The sequence below is a fragment of the Rhinolophus ferrumequinum genome, chromosome 7 (assembly GCF_004115265.2).
Source record: "Rhinolophus ferrumequinum isolate MPI-CBG mRhiFer1 chromosome 7, mRhiFer1_v1.p, whole genome shotgun sequence".
Lineage (NCBI taxonomy): Eukaryota > Metazoa > Chordata > Mammalia > Chiroptera > Rhinolophidae > Rhinolophus > Rhinolophus ferrumequinum.
The window spans coordinates 41,671,085-41,693,711 of record NC_046290.1 but is presented as its reverse complement, the minus strand read 5'-3'; the positions used below and the strand labels follow the sequence as shown (position 1 = coordinate 41,693,711).

The window sequence follows — 22,627 nt, the reverse complement described above, 5'->3', positions numbered from 1 at the left end:
TCTTGGGTTTTATCTTTCAAGAGAGTTTTTTTTTCTTGGGAAATCTTAATTGGGATATCAAGATGTTTATTATCGAGTTGATATATGTTAGATGAGAGATCAATTTGAAAACTCTTCAGAGCCTTCTCCAAGACTAGTTTAACATCCTGGGAGATTTTCCCATACATATAAGCAGACTTCCAGTCCCATACTTTACACAGTGAGAAGTTAAAGCCCTAGCAAAATTTGAATCCATAGAAACCTGCTAAGGTAATAAAATCCCGTGAAAATTGGGAATCTACATTAGAAAATGTGTCATTCTCTAAAAGGTAAAAGGCCTCACTCAGAGGGTTCTATTGTGAATTTTGAGATTAAAGTTTTGGAAAAAAAAATATCTTGAGCGCTTGCCTTTGGGTAGAAATTTTCAAGGCTCTTTTGGAAAATAGAGTTTCTGTATCTTGACTAAATAGTATGTTTTTCCTTTCAATGATAGAATTTTCATTGCATAGTTCTATCTAAAGTAAATGTTAAGCTTTTACTTCTGTCTAAAGTAATATTTAGTCCTAATAAAAAAGTCATTAAAGATCAGGAGTATGGTCCAGGATTATGGATACATTTTTATCTCTTAATACATTGTTCTAGCAATGCTTCTCTCTTTTTCTGAACACATTTTTCTTTGAATGTGGGTATTTTTGATACATGGGAACAATATTTTAAGACCCTAAAATGTTAGTCCTACTGCTTTTTCAATATCAAACTAAATGAATATATTTAGGAGCATGTATTAAGAAACCATCTCTTATAGAAAAGGAAAAATAAAGTAGTGTAAGTAACCTGTCTTAAAACAGAAATGGAAGCTTTGAAAGAAAGTAGAATTTGAAATAAATCGGATTATAAGAATAGGAAGTTTTATTTCTTTTTGTAAATTTAATTTCATATATTTTTTATATTAGTTTCAGGTGTACAAAACAACATAGTGGTTAGACATTTATACCCCTCACAAAGTGATAACCGCCCCCCCCAACTCTACTACCCCTCTGACATCGTATACAGCTGTTACAATTCCATTGACTATATTCCCTATGCTGTCCTTTCATCCCATGAACATGTATACTATATACTATATACTATAATTACATAGTCAACTATACAGTTATATTTGACATTCAATATTATTCTACTTCAGCTTCAGGTGTACAGTGCAATGGTCAGGCATCTACACAATCTATGAAGTGATGCCCCCAATAAGTCCACCCACCTGATACCCTACATAATCTTTATAACATTATTGATTATATTCCCCATAATGTACTTCACATCCCCTTGGCTATTTTGTGACTACAAATCCCTTCACCTTCTCCCCCATCCCCCAACCCCCCTCCCATCTAGCAACCATCAGTTTTTTTCTCTGTATCTGAGTCTACTATTTTTTGTTTTGTTTGCTCTTTTATTCTGTTTATTAGATTCCACATATAAGTGAGATCATACAGTATTTTTCTTTCTCAGTCTGACATATTTCACTTAGCATGGTATGTATTCAATAGGCCCATCCATGTCGTTGCAGATGGTAAGATTTCATTCTTCTTTATGACTGAGTAATACTCCATTGTATAAATGTACCAGTTTCTTTATCCAATCGTCTATTGATGGGCATTTTGGTTGTTTCCATATCTTGGCTATTGTGAATAGTGCTGCAATAAATATAAGGGTGCATATATATTTTTCAAATTAGTGTTTTGGGTTTTTTTGAATAAATACTCAGGAGTGGAATTGCTGGGTCATAAGGTAGTTCTATTTTTAATTTTTTGATGAACCTCTCTACTGTTTTTCATAGTGGCTGCACCAATCTGCAATCCCACCAACAGTGCACGAGGGTTCCCTTTTCTCCACATCCTCACCAGCACTTGTTGTTTGTTGATTTATTGATGATAGCCTTGCTGACAGGAGTGAGGTGGTATCTCATTGTAGTTTTACTTTGCATTTCTCTAATGATTAGTGATGTTGAGCATCTTTTCATATGTGTATTGGCCATTTGTATGTCATCTTTAGAGAAATGTCTCTTCATGTCCTCTGCCCATTTTTAAATTGGGTTGTTTGTATTTTTGGTGTCAGGAAGTTTTATTTTTATATTGTGATTGACAGTACATGTTGTTTTTCTTTTCTAATGTTTTAACTCTCGCCTAATACAGTAGTGCTCCAAATGGAGTTTAAAGCAGATAAATAAAGTAAAATGGAGTTTAAAGTAGATGAAGTAGATAATTCTTTAAAAGTATTTTAAAAGTCTAATCGAAATTATGTGTCTCATTCTCTGCCTGGTGAGAGAGTAGGAGGAGAAAGGGTCTTAGAGAAAGGCCCAAAGAGATCCCTTTAATTTGCTATTCTCTGTGGGGCATTTCTTTTTGTAGGAATGTTTGACTAAATTCAGTATTTTGCCACATTATTTCTGAATTGTGTTAATGTGACATGTTATTTTTTTAATTGAGATACAATTGATGAATAATATTATATTAGTTTCAGGTGTACAACATAATGATTCAATATTTACCATATATTGTGAAATGATCACCACAGCAAATCTAGTTAACATTCATCACCATACAGGGTTACAAAAATTTTTTTTTTTGTAATGTGTCACATAGTTCTTATGTTTTGAGAGTTTAAAGAGCAGTTGAAGAATAATAGCAATAGAATTGAATGTTATATATAAATTTATCTTTGCATCCCAGATTAATATGTTTTATACTAAGTGGTCCTAGTTTAAATTAAAATCTTGTAATATTATTAATGATGCTAGATGGTGATCCTATAAAAAGTGAAACTGAAAATTTTGAGTATTTCTTCAAAGTAAGCTTTTTTTCTTTTCTTTTGGCTGTTATTTCAAACACTTTAGTCAAGGATATGTTGGACAGCTTATTTGAAAATTTGATAATGCATGAACAAAATGAGGTATTTTATATTGCCAATATTAGAATAAATGTTGTAAGTCTCCCACGCTGAAGTAGGATAATGAGAAATCATAGTGAAGAAGATAAGGCAACTCCAAACAACATCTGAGATAGGTCAGCTGTGAAAGTGGCACATAAATAGCAGCATTTGTTTAAAACCAAATTTCCTTTTTATGACAGTAGGCTATGTTGATGCACTGCAAATAAAATTGCTAGATTGTTCTTGAGTCATCTTTGAATTTTACAAATTACTCGCTGCCCATTCCTATGGTCTCTTTCTTCTTCTTCCAATGGTCCTTATTTGAAAATTACAGTAGATCTAGGAAGTCATCTACCAGGCAACACTCCATTAGTAATTGGTAAGTTTGTGTTATTGTATATTCTTGAGAATGATAAACATATTTCCTTTTTACACATTCATTCTTTTTCTCTACTCGTCTTCATTAATGAAATTTCTGCACATTATTTTTAAAAGATCTTAATCAACATTAAAATCTAAGATATACTGTCCCCACTAAAGTAAGAGTTATAAAGACAAATGGTTAAATGATTCTGCAAAATGGGTAAGCCACCTTCCATCAGAGCCTTCTCCAAAACCCTCATCTTCGGTGCTTCAGCACCAGCAACAGACAAGTAATGCTGAGTGACTGTGGGTATATTTTATGGAAGAGTGGACATGATTTTAGTCTTTACTTCTGAACAACTTGCTTTTGCCTTCTTTCCTAGGAAGTGTGTAGAGAGCTCTGGTGTCTCAGCAAAAGCAACCGCTGTGTCACCAACAGTATTCCAGCAGCTGAGGGAACACTCTGTCAAACTGGGAATATTGAAAAGGGGGTAAGCTCAAAAGAATTATTAGCTACTTGATAAATTTCTGGTGTTGATACTCAACCACTAGGAAATCATGCATACTAATTAAAATGTACTTGAGAAAATAATAAATTCCTAGTCTAATGAGTTAATTGTCATATCTTGATATCTGGAAATATGCATTGTTTAGGAAATTACAGTAACTTTTTTGGGTCAGTTTCTCCTTTCTGTATGTATGTGTGTATTATATTTGTACAGTAAATGTCTAACAACAATCTTACATAATATAGTCTGCTTAGTCATATGTCTGTTTTTTTTTGCTGATAAATAATTCCCAAGAAAATTATGTGACCCCGAAATATTTTATACCTATAGTCTAACTAGAGTCACTTTTAAATTGCTGTATGGAAGTGCTAATAATGGAAGAATAATTAAACAATTTATTGAGCATAGAAATTGGAGCTAAATGATGTTAGTTTCATCAGTCTCATTTTCAAAAATATTATTAAAAATTGTTGAAACAGATAGGAATAGTTTATGCTATTCCTGAAGTTCTTTAAGAATTGCTATATGTGTGAATTCTAGAATTTATTGCTGTGTACTGAATTTACAATAACTACTACTGTCATCTGTTCCCAGTTCTGACTTCTTCCATGTTAGCTGGGCTAGTTTCAACAAAGATTACACTGAATTTCAGCTTGCAATCTGATGTTTAAATAAAAAGAATGAAAGCTTTTGGGCAGCTGTCACAGTTTATTAATCCTTGCTGACGGCTTCATTCAAGACCCATGACCTAGTGCCATGTTGATGGCTTTTCCATACTGAGTTTGGAAATGTTGGTAAATTATGCTAAATGTATGAATTGATAGGGTCATTTTTAAAGGATTAAGGATCTTTTTTTGAAACTATGTAAGTAGCCAATAAAAATACAGAGACCTTCACACACTACCAAAAATTCCTTCTTTTTTTTTTCTCCGAAGTAATAGAAAATATTAGGAACCACATTCTTGAAACAACAGTCTGGGTTTATTTTGGAACCAACAATTCTTGTCAACGACAAGTAGCAATTTAAATCAATCTGTACTTAGAAGAAATACACAACTGTAAGGAGGGAAATTCATAGTGAGAATCTGCTTCTTTTTTTGCCATTGATTGATTATCATTCTTGTAATCTAGTCCATTGGCCACAGTTTCTGTTTGCTTGCAATAATACTGTCACGAGGCCTGATGGCTCCTTTTATTTTACTTTATGTTTTCACCTAAAGCATACAATTTTATTCTTTTAAATACCTCCTAGTTCTCCTAAAGCAATCTATAAATTACATAATCACTCCAAGTAAGTAAATCACAAGTAGTGGCTATCTGAGAAGACATAGCTCAACCCCACCAATCATTTACATGATAAACACATATTTAATATCTTATCATTTTTGCTTAATTACAGGACCCTCAAATGGAATATTTTATAACTATGTGCATATATGTGATGGAGATGATATATTTCTTGAAAATTACAGACAATTTTGAGTGATATATAGAAGACTCTCTCAATAATAGTGAACAGTATTGAATTTCAATTTAGATAAACAAATGGAAGGGAAATATAATTCTTCTAAGCATAAATAAGAATAAACACAGACAAGAGAAAGTGAATAAAATAGGCCAAAATATATTTGATTTCTAAAGATTCATATTTTTAATTTAAATCAATAGTTGTCAACTTTTTGATCCCTAACTCCTTTTTTAAAATGAAGTCTACATAATTTTGATGTGTGTGTGTGTGTGTGTGTATATATATATACACACACATATATATATATATAAATAATTTATATATAAATTATTTTAACTTTTTATTTATTTTAAGTGTGTTTTTCCAGGACCCATCAGCTCCAAGTCAAGTAATTGTTTTCAATCTAGTTGTGGAGGGTGCAGGCTATTTTTTAAAATGGAAATGCTCTGGTTAAAAGAACCCCTTGCCTACCTCCGTACCCTGTCTTTGGACCCTTGTCACCTTCTGACATACCTTAACAGAACATCTGGACTCAATGAAAAATTGTTTAAGAGCCTTATAAGCTTGTGTACCAAGAGGTCTTTCATATACACAACATTAGAGTTTAATTTCATAAGTCAGTATGTTGGATTTCACCATCTAAAATTAATCTACAAAACAAATCTTAGCTATTGTTTCAGGGATGTGGAAGTTCAGTAGCCTGCTTTAGGAATGGCACTAAGAAATTTTAAAATGAATGAATGAATGAATGAATGAGTGAGTGAATGAATACAAACACATATGTAGACTCCTAGAAAGAAAAAAGATAGCATGCTAGGAGAAAACTCTTAATATATTCCTATCATTAATTTTGAATTAATGAATAGTCTTTCAAAGAACTAGATCAACCTATATTTTTAAGGAGAAAAAAAGTACAAAGAATTAGACTCGTGAGCTGAACAGATCTTAATTTATTTTTTACTAATTGCGTTTGTCATACTATGTATTTATGAATTTTTGTTGTTGATTTCGGTTTTGTGTTTTTTAAGAGAGAAGTGTGTTTACTGTTGCCAAATGCACATTTTCCACCTAAGGCTATATTTATCTGGAAATTAAACCGGAGTTCAGAATTTTGACTCAAATCAAAAACCCATGCAAAGAGCTAGTGACAGAATTAAAGTGGAATTTTCAATTGGTGAGGTCAACTTTGTGTGGCCAGCCTGTATTCTTTTTTTTTTTTTTTTTTGGTAATTAAAGTTTATTGGGGTGACAATTGTTAGTAAAGTTACATAGATATCAGGTGTACAATTCCAATCTGTATTTTTGTCATCTAAAAATAGTTGGCAATACCAATAACAATGATGATGATACTGAATATTTTTAAAGTACTTACACTGTGCCAGGCACGTATTTGTTCTGTTTAATGTTAACAAAAATCCTATGAGGTGGGTACTGTTTTAACCCCATTTTACAGATGAGAAAGATAAGACTTGAAAGCCCAAGATTACACAACAATTTAATAGCAGAGCTGAGATTCCAGCCCAGGTCTTTCTAATTCCAAAGTTGAAAACTGTGCCCCTCTATACTGCTTCTGGTTTAACTTTACCTTTAGATGGGAAATTTTGCAGAGAAAAAAGCAAATTTTCATTGTCACAGGAATAAAGTGAGTCACTGAGCTTTGGATGGGTGGTGACAATGTAGTTTACCCTTTAATACTAAGTGGATTTTTCACTTGTCCACCTGTAACAGTTTGTCTCAGGAATCACAATAAGAAGTTACTGTGGACAGAATATTGAGCTAAGAAAACATGATTGTGTTACAATTGGCAAAATAATGACTCTCCACTTTAAAATGAGAGATAATCTATTTCTGCATTTTTCACAGAGATATTGTTACGATGGAATGAGATAATATCTCAGTGAGATTTTTATGGGCTTCCTCCAAGGGAAGGTGCTAGTATATATCACTAGGAAATCATCACTACTTTTGATTATTATTTGCCAACCTTAGGTGATTGTGGGCAGAACATTTTTTTTTTTCAGACTGTCTTAACTGACAAGCACCAGAGGGTATAAGCATGAGTTTCTCTCAGAAACATGAATGGAATAGACACAACTTCTGATCTTAAACTGTAAATTTCAAAACTACTCTCATCAGAAGAAACACGCAAGAACCTACATCCTGTCTAGCCAGAAGGATAAAACCAAAGCTGCTCATAGTTTTTTGAATAAATCTTTTTTTGTTTGTAATGGTCGGGGGAGAAGTATTGCTCAAGTGATAGCATAGACATATCCAGAGGACTGGATCCACAATGATCTCGTCAAACTCTGGCTGCAAAAGATATGGGATCCCTGCCCGAGGGCGCAGTTCCACAAATGTTCCATGTAAGTATGGGAACCGTTCCATGCACATTTAGCAGATGGAGTAAGAAATATGGCCAAAAAATTAAAAACTGATCTTTGGGTGAGTCCTGGGGGGTCTGACATTGCTATTACAGCCATTGGATGTTTGCCTGAATAAGCCATTCAAAGATTGAATAAGAACCATATGGTCTGAATGGATGTGTTTAGGGACAGTAGCATTAACCAAAGGAGGAAATTTGATGAGCCCAGACAGTGCGCTGGTTGGTACTGTGTGTCCATGGACCAAACTCCTACATATCAATCAATATAACTTTAAGACAAAAACACACTTTAGACATCGCATCAGCAATAGCACTTTGGACAACAATCGGAGGGATGCCATATTTGATGATATAATAAACAAAGATTTAGACTGTAAAAATTTTGATAGAAGTGAAAGTGTTGGGATTGTTACTGAACAGGGTATTAAGGATAATCAAAACCCAATCCTTGCAAGCTCCGATGGTGACTACAAAAAGGGTTTCAATTGCTTGGTTTATTGCTGAAAGATTTATTTAGTGATTCTACAACACCCAATTAGAGATATAGCCCAGCATTTGGACTTACATATATATGACATTGATTCCTAATATATTTTCATGGGAAATGTCGGGCTGGATTAGAATAGGACGATTATATGCTCTTCTAAAGCACTGGATATATAATAGGATATTTGCAGGCTTAGATCTGAGAGTAGAATATAATATGTTTTGACTGGTTCCCAAGCTATGAACACAGCAATTAAAAAAAGGAGTAGCTCTTCCAATTGCTCTAGAAATTTAAATAGTATGGGATGACAAGTTCTGATTTAGGATTTGGGCTGAAAGAAGCTTCAGCATTCCAGCACCTGCACAGCGGAAAGATAAGGCTTTTAATAGCGCTGTCCTCCAACTTTCAGCTTTTCTGACTTGGGAAGAATGTTCTATATTGAATCACCAATATTACTTCCTTTAAAATCTTAGGATTTCTTTAGCGGCCTCTCATTCCAGATGCTGGCTTGACCCAGTGCTGGCTATAGTACAAGATCTACCATAATCACATCTTAAAATTACTCTAGTTAAAAAATATGTATATTTTAAATATTTTTAAAAAATGTTTACAGCATACTCATCTTGAAAATTTTTTTTGTGGAATTCTGACAAATTCTCAAAATTAGATTTTTTGATTTAGAATGTCTTTTGCTTGAAGACAATTCCCTGATGTGGATCATGAAATTCAGTGGTCTGATAGCAAGAGATGTGTTTAATAATTGTTTCTTAAGAAAACTTTTAAAAGCCTCACTGGAATATATCATCTTTCTAGATAGTTTTAAAAATACATTGTTTTATTTATAAGGAATGTGAAAAACAAAAATAAACAATCTAAGATTTTATTCTTGGAATGCAATAGTTTCACCTTTCTGAATCTGATTAACTACACTTGAACTAGCCAAAAAAAAAAAAAAAAAAAAAAGCCAAATTTGTCCAATCTATATAAATCATTTGGGCTGAAGTAACGTTGTTGATAACTTAGAATATATTACTTGATATAATCTTGACACATATAATCTGTCAAAACAAATATTAGAAACTAGTTCTCATTGAAGATTTAACTCTTCTAGTTTAAGAAAGGAGGTAAAATTCTATGCCTATGGAAATAGAGCTTTTACAGGTTTGGCAACTTCAGACAAAAAAAAAAAATTAAAAAAGAAGAAGAAGGATAAAAATAGAAAACAGAATCCCCGAAATTCTCACCTTTCTGTGCTTATAGGATTTATCTACTTCAAGTTGCCTTATTTGGTATAATTCAGTCATATTACTTATGACTTAAAACCAGCATGTATTGATTCATGTAGTCACCTAGAAAATTAATTCAAATAACTTGATCCACATGAAGTCCCTATGGATTTCTCAAAGCACTTATTATTAAGTTAAATAAGTTTCTTCTCTTAAAATCATGTGCTACATCAAGATACTACTACCAGAGGAGGGAAGTAGTAGGAATTCCAAAGAGGTCCTTTCCTATAAATACAAGGTGGGGGAGCTAAACAAAACATAAAAGAACACTATGCCAGAGATCAAAATCAAACAAGTCCTTTGATAGATTTTTAACTTCTTTGAAGGTATGTCTGCATAGAAATAATTTCTAAAGTTGTCCTAATCCAAAGCCATATTGGAATCAAAAACTAAAGGTAGTCGTCATTTCATATTTAGGGAAACTAAAGAAAAGAAATAAATGACTGACTTTGGACTAAAGATATTGTTAGAATGAGAACTCAGGTTTACAACACAGACTGAAATTGTTAGCTTGTTAACTACTTGACTAAGTGTGAATTAGTTGTTAAAGTAGACAGTTTCTTGTCAACTGTTAAATGAATAATACTTATAATATTATTATGAAGTCTTCATTTTTTACCTATTTGTCTTTGTTGCTTAACTTTCTGATATAATTGTCTATTATGTTATAACTCCATGGAATAGATATAATCAATAGTGTGAATTTATACAGTAAAAGGTTCTAGCAAAGCGGTTATGAAATACTACTGCTGTATAGGTGTTAAATAATGATGAGAACTGAGCAACAGATTGCAAACTAAATATTGCATTTATCTTTTACCATAAGAATTTTAAAAGGAAAACGAGAATTTTTTTACTTTTTTCCCTGTCCATCACTTTGGGAAACTCCAGGAAACATGTATAACAATATTGCTAAAAACTTTGGAACCTACATCTTTCAGTATTCTTATGGCCTTCACAATTTCTTTGTCCTCAGAAAAATGGAAAAAGTGAATGTTTTTCTCTACCAATTATGAGTAGTCAAGGAAGTCTGAAATAATATGTGGGTGTTGCAACTAAGTGGATTTTTTTTAGTCTCTAGTGTTATTTTGTATTTTATGTATTAAAAATAGTCCAGTAAAGTATATTAGAGTATTCTTTAATGTCTTCAGATATATAATTCTACACCTCTAGTTGATTTTTTTGTGCTGATTTTTTTTTTTTTTTTTTGTAATTTTGGATAGATAATCCCTTTTCTACCAGTAAGTGACCTTGGGCAAGTTACCCTCCTTCAAGCTCTGGTTTCCTCATCTGAAAAATGAAGTACTTAGACCACATGAATGCTAAAGTTCCTTTGAGTTTTAGATGCAGCTCAGTGATTTCATAAAATATAAAATCAAGTTAATGTTAATTAAAATCAGTAATGCTAAATTTCCAACTTGAAACAAAGTAGGCAAATTTTTAAGATTTGGTATTTTTTTAAGTGTTGTCATTAATTGAAACCATGGAAAAAAATGAGTAATTGCTGGTTAATACAGCATGACTCAGTATTCTCACAGGAAAATAGATACAGGCATAAATATTCTTACACACAGCTACTTCTAATACCAAAAATGTAAAACTGGAGTTTAGTTGGCCCATTGTTGTGCCTTTTATATAGGTGAAGGTCTAACACAGTTGGTATATCATATACAAATAGTTGGTCTTCAAGATCGATTCGGTAAGTCATAAGCTGGCAGCTGGATGGAACATTTTCTCCTTCTCAAGTGTACATTATCAGCAGCCCTACTCTCAGAGTTGATAATGTATTATCGGTTCGGCCAACTACCTCTGCTTCATCGTTTTGGACAGATGGTTTTTGCATGGTAATTTTCATTGTCAAACCTCCTAATATGCCTTAATGTCCTACTTAAATATTTATTAGATTAGGGGTCAGAATGTTCTGCCTTATAGCCAACCAAATTTTGACTTTCTCTTGCCTAAATTTTTATGGACAAATAATAACTGCTCAGCACTTCTCTAAAAAGTCTTTCATGTTACAACTATTCAAACGTTTACTGAGTGCCAACTACCAGGGAAACAAAGATGAATTGGACTTGGTTTACCCTCCAGTATTTCCAGTTCCTTCCTGACATGTAGGAACCAAAACAGGACACAGAATTTTAAGATTTAACTAATGTCTTCATTCATTCAATACATTTTTGTTGTTTATCTACTACATGCTAGGTACTGTTCTAGACATTTAGCATTTCCAATAGAACATTCTGTGATGATAGAAATGTGCTAGATCTGCTCTGTCCAAAATGGCCACTAGCTACATGTGGCTATGAAGCCCTAGAAATGTGGCTAGTGGGTCTGATGAACTGAATTTTTAATTTTAATCAGTTTAAATGTAAATAAGCACATGTGGCTTTTACATACCAATGAGAGGAGACAATGAAGTAATTTGAAAAATAAACCAGGTAATTTAAAGTAGTGTGAAGTGGAAAGACCGAACTAAAACAGGAAGATGTAATCACTATAACATCCTGGAGTGGGGGGAGCAGAATGTAGGGGGCTTGGCGAGGTGTACTACTTCAGAATAAAGGTGGTCAAGGAAAGACCTCACTGTTGAAATGACACTTGACATGAAACTGAATGATGAGAGTACAGCAGCATAAGGAATTGTGAGAAGAGTATTCCCAGAAGGACCAGCAAATGCGTTCCCTATGGAAGGAAAGCTTAGTGTATTAAGGAGGAGAAAGAAGGCCAGTGTGTCTGGAGCAATGTGTGTGTGTATGTGTGTGTGTGTGTGGTGAGAGAGAGAGAGAGAGAGAGAGAGACTGAGACTGGAAAAAGAGGAGCAGGGACTAGATCCCAAAGGCCACTATTAACCAGAATTAAGGGAAGTAGGAAACCACCACAATCTTTTAAGCAAAAATAGAGACATAATGTGATAATTTGTTTTTAAAAGATATCTCTGAATGCTTACTGGAGAATGATTGATTATAGGTAGAAAAATGTGGAGGCAGGGAGACCAGGTAAGAAGCTATTCCATTTGCCAGTTTGGTCTAGAGTGGTAGCTGTGAAAAAGGTGAAAAGTAAAATAATTCTGGGTATATTGAATTAGTATAATAAACTGATTAGTTTCTAAGCATCACATGTCATAATCTCTTTATGTTTCAATATGAGGTTGAATTTGTATTTAACAGTCTAACATTGCTGACAGTTATTCAACTCTAATAATGTTGCCTGTTGTTATTTATATAAACTAATGACTTTCATAGCATCAGTATGGTTTGTCAACGTTCGATGATAATTCACAAAAAAATGTACCAGTAAAAGCCTAGAAATGCTTGTGTTTTTTTTTTAAAAAGTCTTTCATTTTTACCATATTCTGCAAGTAAGATTTATCATGTTAGAGTTATGAGCTGATTATTTGATGTCTGCATCTCGATAAATTATTCCTGACTTTCTACTTACGTGCAGTATGTGTGGTTTATTGCCGAGGGTAAAGCTGAGAAGAATTCCAGGACACATGTTCGTGTAGGGGCTATACACACGGCTAGTCAGCGTATATAAGGGTTTTTTTGTACCCAATCCCTAGTGTCTTGGCATTACTTTTATTATGTCTGCAGTACTCATGTAGATGAAATGCCACAACACATTCTTTTACTATTGTAGCCTCAACCGGGCCTTTTTTTTTTTTTTTTTAAAGAAAAAGCAATTACCATCATAAAAATTCCTTACTGGGGAACTTTCCATATTGCGTTATCATTCCATGAGCCTAATAATAGTGGAATATAAAGAAAAAAATGTTTAATACTAAAATATCTAAAAAAGACTTTTGAGGTCTCTGTAATGAGAAACACTAAAAGTCTGGAGTAGGAGAAAAAAGGAAAAAGAAGTCAAGTTTTTTAGACTTCTGGTACGTGTCAGAGATTTATAAATCATTGCCTAGCTAAAGATAATTTGCAAATCACATGCACCTTCACCAATGTCTAAACACAGTTAAAGAACCCTCAGTCTGTTATCTATTGGGAGAATGCTAATGCCTATAATTGGTCATTGCCTGACCCTTGTGTATTTCTATCCTGATAGGTCTATCTGCCTAAAAGCTAATTCTGTGTTTTCTGTGAAATCTTGCAGTGGTGTTATCAGGGAGATTGTGTTCCTTTTGGCACTTGGCCCCAGAGCGTAGATGGGGGCTGGGGTGCCTGGTCACTATGGGGAGAGTGCAGCAGGACCTGCGGGGGAGGCGTCTCCTCATCCCTAAGACACTGTGACAGTCCAGCGTAAGTAGCTAAAGTAAGCCGGAGCCAACAAAAAGACACAGTTGGAAATGATTCAAAGCTGTGGTTTCACATGTTATCTGTAAAAACGTTTCACTAGGGAGCCAAGTGCTTGTCTTCAGAACAAGCAATAGGCACAGGAAAGCAAGAGTCTTGTTAGACAGACTTTCCTTTTCTTCCCTGCCCCGTACTATGTAACTTAAAACAAAAGAAAAAGAAAAAAGAAAAGTAGTGTGTATCTATCCCAGGTATAGCCAGACTTTTTAATCTAGTACTAATCAGATAGATTTCCTCCTCTAAAAACTACTGAATTATGGATGAATTGGGTCTGGTCTTAGCTACCCTACCATTATTCCCAGGAAACCTAAGGTCTTTGCACATGTCACATAAAATTATTACTGCTACATTAGTATTAAAAGGACCAATGAGAGCACTTCAAGGGTTGAAATGCCTTGATTCGCATCACAAATCACAATGAAAAGAATACTGCCCGTGTGTTAAAATAGTTTCCATTCACATGCCCCCGTTAATCATTTTCCGGAGTTGCCACCACTTTTCTCCCCGTGAGAGCTTTATGCAGGTCAGACTGCTCCTCTCCCACTCCTCTTTTTCTCCAGTCAGAGCCCCCCTGGAGTAAGGCTGTCCCCACCAGTGCTCATTGCAGGCAGACTGTTCCTCTGGTTGGTCTTCCCCATCCTTCCGGAAGCTAAACTGCTCCGTTAGCAGCTGCAGGTCAAGTGCTTGCATTTTTGTCTAGAGCTCAGGTTGAGAACCTTCTTTGCTGACAAATACTTTGGTGCAGAATGATGTTCTGATATCAATTCTGCCTTTCCCTTCCCCCCCACCCCTTCTGGGGTAAAAGATGGTCTATTTTTTTTTCCTCATTTTAACTCAGGATCCCTCTCTTTGCCCACTACCTTGTTTTCCTCATTTTAACTCAGGATCCCTCTCTTTGCTTCTTCTCTCTAAATGTCTCTTTCCTGTTCTTTTTTCTCTTTTTAGCTTGAAATTGTTTCCCTTTATATCAGTTGTGTGTTTCCATTCTCCTACTTTTTATCGTTATTATCCTCCTGCTAAATAAAGCTCACTGTTACCCACTCATAAACTAGTCATGCTACCACCATCTTCACTACCTTGTTTTCATCTGACCAACCCATTTTTCCTAAGCTGGTTCAAGCTGGGACATCTTTTTTCTTTGCTTAGAGTCAGCATTCACTGGCATTCAAGATACATTCAAAATTGTAATTTTAATTACCCCATTGATACCAGTGAGCCAAAATTATAATTTAGACAATTCTTTTTAAACAAGTACAGAATAATTAACCTAAGTTCAAATGTAGGTTACTGTAAATTAATAACTAAATACTTAAGATACCTAAGAGAATGACTGGACCTCTTTTAAAAGGACAAGTTAGTTTTCTCCATTCAAAAATAGCATTCAAATAATAACATATGGTTTTCCCTAATGTTAAGTACTTCAAAAATTAACTTATGTAAATCAAATATTTGACAACTCACTTTTTCATTGATTTGAGTATAATATAAAGTATTAATGTAATGCAAACCCATCTGATGTTTAGATTTAATTTTTTAAAACTGTATGTTTGAAATGAAATAGAAATTCATTTCTGCATTAATTACTAAATTCCAGAGAGTTATTTAGTGTCCTCTCCTTGTTTCCAGTCTGGAAAAAAACAAACTTTACATTTCCTACTTGGTAAATATATAGCATCAGATTATGGGTTTTGTTGAATATGATTCAAATGACTTTTCATTATAAATAAGTGATTTTAAAACTCTCATTGAACTGATCACCTGTTTACTATGATAGTTAGAAAATATATTGATTTAATTGAATTATCTTTAGAATGTAAATCATGATGAGTCTCATAACGTTACTCATAGTAAATTGACTTAATTTTAAATTCAACAATCATAATAATTATTCCTAACAATCACCAGCATGATTATTTGAATAACTAATAAATTGTCAAATTTTGTATTTTCTTAAAGTAAATATTAATATGTTTTCATCAAGCAATAATATATGTACTCTCTATGTGGATAGATACATTATATTCACATGTTAAACAAAATGTGTTTTCAGACCTTCAGGAGGTGGAAAATATTGCCTTGGGGAAAGGAAACGGTATCGCTCCTGTAACACAGATGTAAGTAAAACCAAACTCTGCTATGAAAAATTAGCTTACATTTCACTCAGAGTAGGGAACTTTTTTTTTAATTGTAAGCTATTCGAGCAGAAATCCACATGTGTGATGGTCACATAAATTTTTATAATTGTTAATGATGAAGGGAACTGGCTTCAGGTCCATCCATTCCATCAACAAGAGTCAAGAGGAAGCTCCAGCACTAGGAGAAAATACACTCTCCTCCAATAGGAATCAAGAGAGAGCTACATACCTGTTGAGCTGCCCTGGTCCTCCAAACGCTCACAGCTTTGCCATCATTGTCTTTCTTGAGCCCACCGAGAATGTCTTATTATGCTTTATATCCCATGTTATGTTTGCCACTGCAAGAAGACCCAGACTCCCGCATCATTCTCATCCCTGTTATCCAAGCCCAGAAAGCTATTTCCTATCCCTGTCCAACTGCTAAAACTTTTGTGTCCTCAGGAATTCCTTATTCATCATCAGCAAAATCACTTATATCCTGACATCTCTGAATTTCCCTTCCCTTCACCTTCTTGTTCTAATGGAAACTGGCTCTCCCCGAGGATACTGAGTCCTCTGTAGCTCTTTGAAGTTGGGGACTTGTGTTTTCCCCCTTAGCTCTTGAATGACTGGGCCTGAAAGTTGATTGCCTATCTTTTTTATATCTCATTACTCCTTCCAGATGATTCTTCCTCTCTCCTATCTAAAAAGCCACAGCTTTTAATTTCGAGTCATCAGACTATTACCCACTATCTTCACTCCCATGCTCTCCAACCCTATTACCTTGGTTATTTCATAAGTATGTAGATGATTTTTCCAACATCTTCTCTTCTGGATTTTTCCATAATCATACAAACATATTGTTATTTCTCCTATCTTGAAAAAACAAAAACCTGCCAGTTATTTTCCCATGTCTTTTTCTCCCCTTGAAACAAAATTTCTCAAACGAGATATCTGTACTTACTATATCTAATTCCTCTACTCATTTTTTTCTTAAAATCAATCCTGTCAAGTTTTCACCTCCATCATTCTACTGAAAATGATTTGTCACATCATAGGTGACTTCCATATTGCTAAGTCCAATAGTCAATTCTGAGTGTTTGTGTAACTTCATCTTCACTAGACTTCCATGACAGTACAACTTCTTGGTTGTCCTTTTATTGTACTACTATTCTTTCTCATTTGCCTTTGCTCATTCCTACTCTTTTCTCTGCTGTCTGAATGTTAGAGTACCCAGGACTTAGTCCTTGGCCTTTTTCTCTGCCCTACTAATACTCATTTCCTTAATGATATCATCAATTTTCATTGCTTTTGATATCATTCATATCTCATTTGAGCCACAAATTTATATTTTCAGCTAAGACTTCTATGGATTTTAGACTCATATCTTATTATTGATTGAACTTTTAATAGACATTTAATATTTAACATGCCCAAATGTTATCTCCAAAACATTTCTACAAACCTGGTCTCCCAGCAGTTTTTCCCATCCCAGATGTTAACTCTGTCTGGCACAAGCCCCAAACCCTCAAGTTATTTTCAATTCCCTTCTCTGTCTCACAGCCTAAATCCATTCCTCAGAAAATCCCATTAGCTTTATGTATCAGAGATCTGACTACTTCTCACCGCCTCCACTGCTACCACTTTTTCACTGGATTACTCTATATGGCTTTTTTAGATTTCCACATGCTACTCTTGTTCCCTACATCCTTAATAAAGGAGGCAGAGTGAATCAGATTATATCCTTTTCTCAAAACCCTTCAATACATCCCCATTTTTACTTAAATCCGAAGTCCTTGCAAAAGCCTGCAAGGCCTACACACACTGGCCTTCCATTACTTCTCTGAATTAATCTCTTACTATTTCTTCCTCATTCTCTCTGCTACAGCCATAAGGGCCTCCTTCCTTGTGCATGGTGGATGTGTTCCCAACTTAGAGCTTTTACATTGTCTTTTCCCTTTGCCTTGTATACAGTCCCTCAAAATATCTACATGCTAACTCTCTTACCTCACCTTTACTCAACTGTCACCTGCGCAGTGAGGCCTAGCCTGAATACTATGTTTAAAATTGCAACTCTCCCTGCTCCCTACAAGCCTGGGAATCCTAATCTTCCATACCCTGCTCTTATTTCTCCCCACACCACCTTCTAACACACTCTCTAGCTTATTTATCACATTTAATTCTGTTAAATTTGCATCTTGAAATAATGAAATATAGCCTCAGTTACAATGATTATTTCAAGTTACTAGCATTATTTTTGCATTCATTCAACAAATAAGTGAGTGCCTTGTGAATATCAGACTGTGCTAGAGTGAAAAAAACAATTTCTGCCCTCAAGGATCTTATAATTTCCTGGGAAATCACTTACATGCAGAAAATTACAATACAGAGTGAGAAGTGATATGATATGATAGAACAAGTATGCGATGCTATAAAAGCATATAGAATTGGCACATTGCCTAATTAGGGATTTAGGGATTACTTTTCATAGGAAGCTAAAGATCTGTGGGGCAAATACGAGCTGAACAGAAAAGAAGAAAGTGACAATGAGCATTTTAGGCAGAAGGAAAATTAAGTGCAAGGTGTGGAGGTTAAAGATCTTTATCTTGAGGCATGAAGAAACCATTGAAACATTTAGCCCCAGGTTTATGCTTTATATGAGAATGGATTGGAGGAAGGCAACCTTACAACAGAACAACAATCAAGTCAAGAAGAATGTAAGGATGCTGGTGAAAACAACTGAAGTGTTGAGCCATGTGTTCTATATTAGGAATGACAGTGGAGTCTAAAGAGGGCTAACGGGAGAAAGTTAAGGACCTAAATTTTAAAAATCCATAAAAATCAAAGAGCCAGTATTGTAGGAAAAGCAGAGTGAAGGAGGTAGTAGGTGAGGGGATCAGAGAATGGAGTGTGTTTGAATTTTAAATGTGAGAAGTGAGAGTGTCCTCGATGACAGATCTGGAGTATATTCATGGTAGTACATAGCTAACCTTGAGTGGAGGTAAAGGAGTTCAAGGAAGGCCAAGGCTGGGTGGTTTGGGGAGTCTTCCACGTGGATGTTGAAGTCACGCGGTGATATTAGAACTTGGAGCACATGGTGGAACTATGAACCAGGTATCAAACTCTTTAATAAATGAGGGGGAAAGATCATCGTGAGATTGGTAGGGAGTAATGGTGAAGCCAGGTAATGATTTGGCTGAATAACATGAATCTCAGAAAAAGAGAAGTTTTAGACAAGGGTAGAATTGAATACTTACTATATGTCAGACTATATGTTAGATAGGAGTGAGAACGCCACACCTACCTCTCAGTTTCCATTGTTACATAATTGTTTGGGTAGGCACGCACTTTGGCGCTGATAACATAGGTAGTATATAATATGAGTAATGTTTGATAGGTAACAGAAAAAGAAAAAAACATGCCAGACATCTCAGGATTGTTGCATTTTACCCATCAACTATTTTTTAGATGCTCAAATTATAGAGCTTGCTGTTGGCATTTTGACTTTTCTATTATTATCTTTTTCTGTTTCAGCTTTTATCAAATGATAAGGCGATACAATTAACATGACTATATCATGAATATACAAATAATTAACTTTTTTCCCATTAATCTTGACTTTACTAGTTCAGAATTTGAGGCAATTCATTTACCTCACTGAAATTTATTTTCATGTTATCCAAGTTAATAAAATTGTCTGAGCATAAGTTGTGTAAGCTGGGGCCTTTTAAAATGTAATCTGACATGTGAAAGTTTCAACTTTCAAAACACATAATCTAGCCTGGCGCTGTCCAAGAGAACTTTCTTCAATATTTCTTCAAATATTTTATATGTGCACTGTCCAGCTTGGTAGCCACAAGTCAAATTAGCTATTGAGCACTTGAAATGTGGCTAGTACAATTAAAGAACATAATTTTTAAGTTTAATTCATTTAAATTCGAATAGCCACATGTGGCTAGTGGCAACTGTATTGGATAGCACAGAGCTGGACCGTCTAGCTATGCAGTAGAAAAATAATTGTTATAAAGAAGATTGTAAATATTATATATAAAAGTTATCAAAATAAATCAATCTTAGTTCATTTTAGAAACAAATGTAAGAAGACACTTCCATTTTTGGTAATGACAGATTAGGTTATTCTGCCTGAAATTTTAAAAAAAATTGCTAAATAAGATTTGTTTTCTTTTATCATTTTAAAATCAACAGGGAGCTGACAAGATAGTGAGGGAAATGCCAAAAGGTTAAATTGTTTGAGACAGGGGAATTCAAAAATAAAAGGGGAACATCAGAGCACCTAAGGTATTTTTGCCCTACTAGTATTTAGAGGAAAAGAAGAGATAAACTGCTCTAGTATCTCTTTCTTAAGTACTGTATAAAGTTTTCCCCAAAACTACTCCCCTGGTCCCTTAGCTAACTTCCTTCACGTTTTATTGGCCAGGAGGACACATGCCCTTAAACCAGTCACTGGCAAAAGGAATGGAATTACTATAATTGGTTTAGACTAATCCAGATATGCTTCTAAAATAGGTTAAGGTAACCTTCCCTGAGAGGTAGATACCTGAGTAAAGATCGGAATTTAGTTAGCAAGAAAGCAGGGAGTGATAGATATTGGATATGCTACAGATGTCTGCATCAGAGCCCTTTTAAGTTCCATCTTTACAGTAGTCCTCCCGATGTTTGAATGGGATACATTCCAAGACCTCCAGCAGATGTCTGAAACCACGGATAGTACCAAACCCTACAAATATTGTTTTTTTCTATACATGCATACCTATAATAAATTTAATTTATAAATTAGGCACAGTAAGAGATTAACAACAATAAGTAATAATAAAATAGAACAATTATAACAATACACTGTAATAAAAGTTATGTAAATGTGTTCTCTCTCTCTCTCTCTCTCTCTTTCTCTCTCTCTCTCTCAAAATATCCTGTTGTACTGTATTCACCCTCCTTGTGATGATGTGAGATGATACGCTGGACAAAGGGATGATTCATGTCGTGGGCAGGATGGAGAGGGGTGATAAAAGATTTTATCATGCTACTCAGAACGGAATTTAAACTTAAATTTAAATGGAATTTAAACATAATTTAAAACTTATGAATTATTTCTGGAATTTTCCATTTAATATGTTCAGATTGCAGTTGACCTCGGGTAACTGAATCGGTGGAAAAGGGGGACTACTGCACTGGCAGAAGTAGCAGCAACAGTAGTAATTGTAGCGGTAATAGCTACTGCTAATTTACTGAGCACTTGAGCATATTAGAGTTATTATTTTAACTATATTTTCTTTCTATACTGAGAGTTCTCAGTAGTGACTTGGGTTGCTACGATATTTTTAATTTCCATTTTTCAATATAAATCTAGAAAAGCTATGATATTTTAAAGTTTTGCTATACTCTGTTCTGTTACAACCTTGTTTCTATAATACAAATTGACTCATAAGTGATTGAGTTGTTTTGTGCCACTAAGCAATACAGCTGCTGAAGTCAAACTACATCGATACAGCTAAATAACGGAAAAATTGTACTGTACATGAAGACCATTCGTCCCAAATTCTTTTTTGCTCTGTTGTAGAAGCCTCTATTGTGTATTTCTGCCTGTTCTTTGTACATTGGCCTCTTGTTCTTACAACCCAGACCTCAACCCTTCCTTTAACTTCCTTTAACTTTTTTCACCTTTTTTTTAAAAGATTTAAATCCTATGTTTACTCCAGTTATATCTTTGTTAAGAATGTGCCACGTGTTTTTGAAATTGTGCTACTGTTTTCTTACAATTGTTACTGTTTTTGTTAGTGTTCTGTCTTTGAATTGCCTGCATCTAATGCTGTTTTCCCCATATGCCTATAATTTTTAGTGTGCAATTTTGCAGAAAGAGGTTTTTCAGGAATGTATATATATATATATATATCACATTAAAGCAGAAACTCCTGTATTTTAAAAATCTATTCTAAAAGTTTCTATTATATAAGCTACATTATAGAATAGAGAATTTTATAATAAATCATGAAGGGTGAATTGACTGGAGTTAAGAATCAGTAATGCAAAAAAAAAAAAAAAAAGAATGAGTAATGCAAGCAAGACTTTAGTATTTTCCACTTAGCATGGAATGGATGTTGCTATAGGAGCAATATAGGGTTATTTGTTTGTATCCTTTAGGTTAACCTTGGGACTTTTTTTCCTAAAGTTACAATGCTTTAAATGTTCTTTTATTTTATAATGAACTGGTGTCTGTTCTGAGCTATCCTACTTTAAGGGATTCAAAAGAGTATACTTGTCTTTTATCAGATCAGCCTCCTGCCTTAGCACATGTTTTACACAATTTAATACTCATCATATTTAGTGACTCTGTAAATAAAATCTGGGAGAAAACTTTCCAATTAGTTAGAATCAATTTGAAAGTCAAGAACTAGAAAACAATTCATACGCATTTTTAGCTTGGTCATTTGTGATCTAAGAGCTTTTCTTAAGACTTAAATAGGGGTAATATAAAAGATAAATTTCAATGACACTGGAAGAATTTTCAAATTAGTGCCCAGGATGAGATCATGTCAGGACGTAAAACCGCAGGAGGAGTAGGGCTCTTTATTTAGTGGCATGAATCTTTGCTCTGTGCTTTCTAATTTGTGCCCTCATGTATTTGATCAATCTTACTTACATTCTTTTTAAGATCTTTACACATAGCCTATCAGTTTCCTGACCCTCTTGTTTCTATGGTTGACCAGATGGTACTATAGATTACTGTTTAGTTCTCATGTTTTTATGCATAATAATAATTATCATTATAGTAACTCTCTGATAAGAGT

At 34.3% G+C, this 22,627-nt stretch overlaps 1 protein-coding gene across 1 annotated transcript in view; it reads left to right on the top strand.

Moving 5' to 3' along the window:
- The window catches only part of ADAMTS6 (ADAM metallopeptidase with thrombospondin type 1 motif 6), a 255,576-nt gene that overhangs the window by 152,879 nt on the left and 80,070 nt on the right, over positions 1-22,627 (top strand). The window contains exons 12-14 of the mRNA XM_033109798.1: positions 3,651-3,758; positions 13,508-13,653; positions 15,758-15,821. Of these exons, the coding sequence (XP_032965689.1) occupies positions 3,651-3,758; positions 13,508-13,653; positions 15,758-15,821 (318 nt within the window). The remainder of the gene's footprint in view (positions 1-3,650; positions 3,759-13,507; positions 13,654-15,757; positions 15,822-22,627) is intronic.